The sequence below is a fragment of the Phaenicophaeus curvirostris genome, chromosome 2 (genome assembly GCF_032191515.1).
Source record: "Phaenicophaeus curvirostris isolate KB17595 chromosome 2, BPBGC_Pcur_1.0, whole genome shotgun sequence".
In the NCBI taxonomy this organism is placed as follows: Eukaryota; Metazoa; Chordata; class Aves; order Cuculiformes; family Cuculidae; genus Phaenicophaeus; species Phaenicophaeus curvirostris.
Window position 1 is genome coordinate 117323649 of NC_091393.1, and position 6000 is coordinate 117329648.

General features: G+C 48.5%; 1 protein-coding gene across 1 annotated transcript in view; it reads left to right on the forward strand.

The window, feature by feature from the left end:
• The window catches only part of RAB10 (RAB10, member RAS oncogene family), a 44089-nt gene extending 38625 nt beyond the window's left edge, over positions 1 to 5464 (forward strand). Inside the window, exons 4-6 of the mRNA XM_069850731.1 lie at positions 1532 to 1621; positions 2105 to 2206; positions 5033 to 5464. Of these exons, the coding sequence (XP_069706832.1) occupies positions 1532 to 1621; positions 2105 to 2206; positions 5033 to 5116 (276 nt within the window). The 3' untranslated portion in view covers positions 5117 to 5464. The remainder of the gene's footprint in view (positions 1 to 1531; positions 1622 to 2104; positions 2207 to 5032) is intronic.
• Positions 5465 to 6000: the final 536 nt, after the last annotated feature.

Genomic DNA, 6000 nt, shown 5'->3' on the forward strand with positions numbered 1-6000 from the left:
CGCTGTGCTGTGGCTGCTGGAGCATTTTTGCTGGTCCAGTGAGCATCTTCAGCATGTTCTTCTCTTACTGTGATAGATGTTGGCAACACTTCAGTAACTGAAGAGCCAAGGTGGTTTTGCTCTTCCAGCATTCCTTGACAAAACCTTGGAACTCACTTCTGCGTAACAGAACTGATTTCCTGTGTGTCAAAGAATCGGAGAATCCTGGAAGGGTTTGGGTAGGAAAGGATCTCAAAGTCCATCCAGTTCCACCCCCTACCATGGACAGGGACACCTCCCACTGGATCAGTTTGCTCCAAACCCCATCCAACCTGGCCTTGAACACCTCCAGGGATGGGGCAGCCACCACTTCTCTGGGCAACCTCGGCTACTGCCTCACCACCCTCCCAGGAAAACATTTCTGCCTGAGATCTCATCTCAATCTCCCCTCTTGCAGCTGAAAACCATTCCCCCACATCCTACCCCTGCACTTCCTGATCAAGAGCCCCTCCCCAGATTTCTTGGAGCCCCTTTCTGTACTGGGAGGCTGTTCAGAGTTCTCCCCAGAGCCTTCTCTTCTCCAGGCTAAACGAGCCCAACCCTTCTCAGCCTGTCCTTGGATGGGAGGTACTCATATATGGGCCTGCTTTTCCTCGGATCCTGAGCATTAGCCTGGTGCTCACTTCAGGTTTCCCTTTGCAGTGTCCTGTTTTATGTCCACTTGTTGTATGGTCCATGTGCCACTTCACTGCAGGAGTTTCTCACTTCTGTGTGGAGTGCTGGGATGGAGCTGAAGCCCGAAGCTGATGCACAGACTTGTTCTGATGATTGCAACATCAGTGGAACAGCATGAGGCTAGAGAGCTGTCATTTCCCTTTCTTCGTTAGCTCAGACCAAAGGGATTTTACCAGCTCTCTGGTTATTTGGCTGGATGAAGCACAGTTGCAGCTGTTAAGATTTACCTTCCTGCAGTGAAACTGTGTGAAGGACCCTTCAAACACCAGAGAAGCAGCAGTGTGGTTGGAGCCATCCCAGTGCATCAAGGTCGATGGCAGCTGTAGATGTGATGGGGTGGAGTGGTTCTTGTCCCGCAGTGTTCCACAGCATCACATCTGTGAACGAGTTTGCCTGGCACACATAACACCGGGCACATCTAATTGAAGCAGGTTAACAAGCTAACAAAGATTAGATAGTCTCTTGATGTGAATGAGGAGAATCTTTGTTGTGGAACAGCACTTTAGTGCTTTTCAGAAGGGAAGACTTCACACTTAAGCTATGGGAATACAAAACCAGTGGAAAGATGACTGGCAGTGGGATGGAGACAGAGCTGTGTCAGACCTGGACTGCTGTCTTTTTCCAGTCCCAGGGTGTGTGAGCAATTCAATCTGAAGGCAAGGTCTGAGGAGCAATTTTCAGCAGTCTCTGTTATGACTTGGGGATGTGCAGGACTTGAAGGCCTGCACACATTTAGTTGGACTCCAAAAGGCCTGGGATGCAGAAGGGAAGGGGATCTCGACTTCTTGCTGTGAACCTCTCTCTTGTCTCATTCCAGCACGCCAACGAAGATGTGGAGAGGATGCTGTTAGGAAATAAGTGTGACATGGAAGACAAAAGAGTTGTGCCCAAAGCAAAAGGTGAACAGGTAAGCGTTGGGCAGAAACCTGCTTAGCAAAGTCCGTGCCAGGCCTTCCCACCATCTCCGAGTGGTTGAGGTGCCACAGTGGCATTTGCCTGGGAACAAGCAGGGGGGCTGGATTTCCTAATGGCTTGTAACCCCGGGAATGCTTTCCCAGAAGCTGCATTGAATGGAATGTTTTCAGGTGCAGTTTCTGCTCTCTTTGATAGCTGCAACTGTTCAAGCATCCTTTGCCGAGTTCCTTATGCCACAGGCTTGCATGATGTCTGTCATCTCAGATACTGATTGTGATTTAATACACTTTAATTGCTGTTTCTGAATCATTAAGTTCCACATCTTTTGTAACACTATCTACCTAATACTTCTGATGCCTGGTGCGGCTGAAAGAATCTTCCCTGCTTATGAACGCCACTGATCCCAAAGCTGTTTCAGCACCGACTGAATGACTGCAGTAATGCTAACCGCCTCCTTCTCTCTGTTTTGGTTTAGATTGCTAGAGAGCACGGAATTAGGTTTTTCGAAACTAGCGCAAAAGCAAATATAAACATCGAGAAGGCATTCCTCACATTAGCAGAAGACATTCTTCGAAAGGTGGGTGCTCATTGGCTGCATTTGGAAACAGTGTCCCAAAATTTCAGCTTCTGTTGCCTTTGGGGTTTACCTGAACTGTTGAGCTTTTGGCTTTGGCATGCTAGGATGTGCTCTGGAGCACAAGTCTTATGAGGAGCAGCTGAGGGCCCTGGGGATGTTTAGTCTGGAGAAGAGGAGGCTGAGGGGAGACCTCATCACTCTCTGCAGCTCCTGCAAAGGAGGTTGGAGCCAGGCGGGGGGGCTCTGCTCCCAGGTGATGGACTGAGAGGAAATGGCATCAAATCGTGTCGGGGGAGGTTTAGATTGGATATTAGCAAATATTTCCTTATGGAAAAAGCGGTGAAGCCCTGGTAGAGGCTGCACTGGGCAGTGGCGGAGTCCCCATCCCTGGAGCAGTTCAAAAACCATGTGGCCGTGGCACTTGGGGACATAATTTAGTCGTCACGATGAGGTAGGGCTGACAGTTGAACTGGGTGAGCTCAGAGGGCTTTTCTAGCCTCAGTGATTCAGTGATGCTGTCACTGACCGGTCCCTGAATGAGGAATTTGGTACATCTGAATGTTCTAAGCTTCCAGAGGTTGTTTGATGTTTCATTATTGTAAGGGTACTGTGTGAATCGAACGGTGTATGTTACAGAGCTGAGGAATTCCTGATTGTCCTGCCCCTCCACTCATGGTTGTGTCATACACATCCTTGAAGTTAAAACATTTCATTGGTGTAGAAAAGGTACATCCTTTCTTTGTCACCATCTTCTTCAATGCACAACAGAGTCTAAATCCCGCGCAGCGCCTGTTGGAAAGCATTTAGGTGATAGAAAAGATGAATGGGATCTGTCGCTTCCTGCCTTGTTTGCAGTGATTGGCCCTCTCAGCCTCCGCGTTGCAGGTTTTATTGTGAGGTTGTATTGCAACTGAGAAGAGAACATGGATCACCAGTTCTTCCTGCGGGCTAGCTCCCCACTCCTGAGACACACAGTGTACTGAGAGGTGGCTGTCTTTCCTGTGGCTGTATCTGAATCGTTGGATGCCCAGAGCTGCAGGATATCCCTGTAGTTGTGTCCCTGATAGCTTCCACAAGTAGAAAACGCATCGTGCAACAAAGCTGCCACTGCTTTGTTGCAGGACTGAGCAGGGCTGGGTATGTGGGTGGCTCAGGGCCAGCTCCAGTGACTTGTGCTCTTAGGGGTGGGGCGTTCTTCTGGAGAAGAGGAGGCTGAAGGGAGACCTCATCACTCTCAGCAGCTTCTGGAAGGAGGTTGGAGCCAGGCAAGGGTCAGGCTCTGCTCCCAAGGAACAAGGGATGGGATGAAAGAAAATGGCCTCAAGTTGCCCCATGGGAGGTTTAGATTGGATAGTGCAACAGGCTGCCCAGGGAGGTGGTTGAGTCCCCATCCCTGGAGTTGTTTAAAAGGCTGGTAGATGAGGTGCTTAGGGAGGTGATTTAGCAGTGGACAGGTACGTTTGGAGCTGATGATCTCAAAAGTCTTTCCAGCCAAATGATTCTGTGATTCTACAAAAAGTTCCTTCATGGAAAGGGCTGTCGAGCCCTGGCAGAGATGGCCTGAGGCAGTGGTGGAGTCCCCAGCCCTGGAGGGGTTTGTGTGGATGTGGTGCTTGGGGACAGGGTTTAGTGGTGGTGGGGTTGTCAGTGTGAGGTTAAGGGTTCTACTTGATGATCTTAAAGATCTTTTCCAACCTCAGTGATTCAATGATTCCTGCTTATGATCAAGCTGTGCCTCTCCAGAGCTGACACCCCGTGGAGCTTGAGCTGTGGTTTGGCCAGCTTGAGCACGTGTTCTCCGCTCCTGAACGATGACCCTGCATGGTGTGTCTGTGCTTGAGCCTAGTGGTAGGAACTGCCCCGTGCTGAGGCTGTCTTCCACTTCTCTGTGGGTAGAGTGGCATCAGAGTTAGCTGGTTAGAAGTTCAGTGCAAGGGTAGATGCTGAACCTTTTCTCAATCCTTTTAAATACCCCTCTGCTCAAGGGTGTCTGGTTTGTTGCTGTGGTTCTGAGCTGTTTCTTAACCAGGTTTTGACAGACCTTTTGTGAGAAGCTGGATGGGAATCTCTGGCCTCTGGTAGCAAGGTCAAGCCAGTGCATCTCAGCGATCTTCTGACCTTTAAGTTTTTATTTTGGCCCTTGGTGTATTTATCTGGGGGTTTTGCTTGTGCAAGGACATGCCAAAGAGAATGAGAACAGGAATAGAGACGACGGCGTTCTGCTGGTGTTTGTGTTAGTTGCTAAACAGCTGAAAGTAGATGTTAGCATCTGGGCAAACCCACTTGACTTTGATCTTCGCTTCAGCCAAACCAGGCTGGCATCCCGTGACGCAGACGGATCCGCTTTGTCCTCCCTCTCAGAAGCTGGTGACCCAGTGCACTGGAAGGAGAGGCTTTGAAACCCCCCTATTTATCCATAAATGACTCCGTGGGTTTTAAAGGTTGTTAGTTCATGGGATTTAGCCTCAGCCTGTGTTGGTCGTGTGCCGTGATTCACTCGCTGCGCCAAGGTCTGAGCCTCGACTCCAAAAGCAGGATCCAGGAATGGTTTTCCTTTACTTTGGGGTGGTCCGAGTTCAAAAAGGTTTTTCCCAGCTTTCCGGTTGTTGTTTATTTAAAACAAAATAAACTAAACCCCCCTTCAGCTGCGTCTGTGTCCTTCTGCGGGCGTGGGGAGGAGGGTTCCCAACATTCCCGGCCCTTGTTTATCTGTGATGTTATTTGGTGATTAAGTCTCTCTGAGCTGCTGCCTCTTCACTCTGAATACCTTGTTCCAGGATGTCTCCAGAGTCACCTAACTTGTTTTTCCCACTTCTTTCCTTGCAGACCCCTGTAAAAGAGCCCAACAGTGAAAATGTAGATATCAGCAGCGGCGGTGGGGTGACGGGCTGGAAGAGCAAGTGTTGCTGAACCCTCTCCTATCTCACCAATCGCCATCCACCGCCCCTTTTTTCTCGCTGCAAAACAAACCACTCTGCCCGTTTTTAACCTGAAACCAATGTTTTCGTTCCTCATCTTAACAAGCTCCTGTCTCCCTTTTGTTTTTCCAATTAGGACAGCTTGCGTACTCTAATTTTCTCAAAAACATGTATAGGAAAATCATCTCCGTGACTTCATCTTTTCATGTTACCTGCTCAACTTACCACTACGTTTTGGTTGTATTATAGTCCCGTTCCTCCCGACATTAAAACATGCAGCAATCATATTCAACTCAATTCTGCAAACTGTATAAGAATAAAAGTTAGAATTAACAATTTATTTTGTACGACAGTGGAATTTTCTGTCACGGATAATGTGCTTGAGTCACCGCATTCTCTAGAAAGAGCCAGGCAAACTCATTTTCGCCTTGAGTCTGAACGGGGTTTCTTTTGTCCTGTGCCTTATGTGGAAAGGAACTTTTGTTTTTACTTTCTTTTCTGTTCTGTTCTGGTGGAAGCATGTGCAGGAGACAGACCATCCATCCCTGACCCTTCCCGAATCCCCAACTCCTTCCTGTTTGCTTTCTGTAACCGTCGGTGTCACGCATCGAGGACAAAGGGTGGTGCAAAAACCAAGCGACATTTACTCTGCTGTGTCTCCATTTCGGTGATGTAGCCATTCAGAACTGTTCCCGCTGCCGGTTTCTTTTCTCACTCGCAGCTCTTTCCTTTTGCCTGCATGCTGCTTTTATTTGCATTTCTTCATGGTGTGATGTGTTAATTAAAAGGACGGCAACGCGGTATGTTTGCCAAAACTTTAATACAAAGCACTGACTTAGCTTCCAAGGTAAAACTGTTGAGGATACCTACTAACTC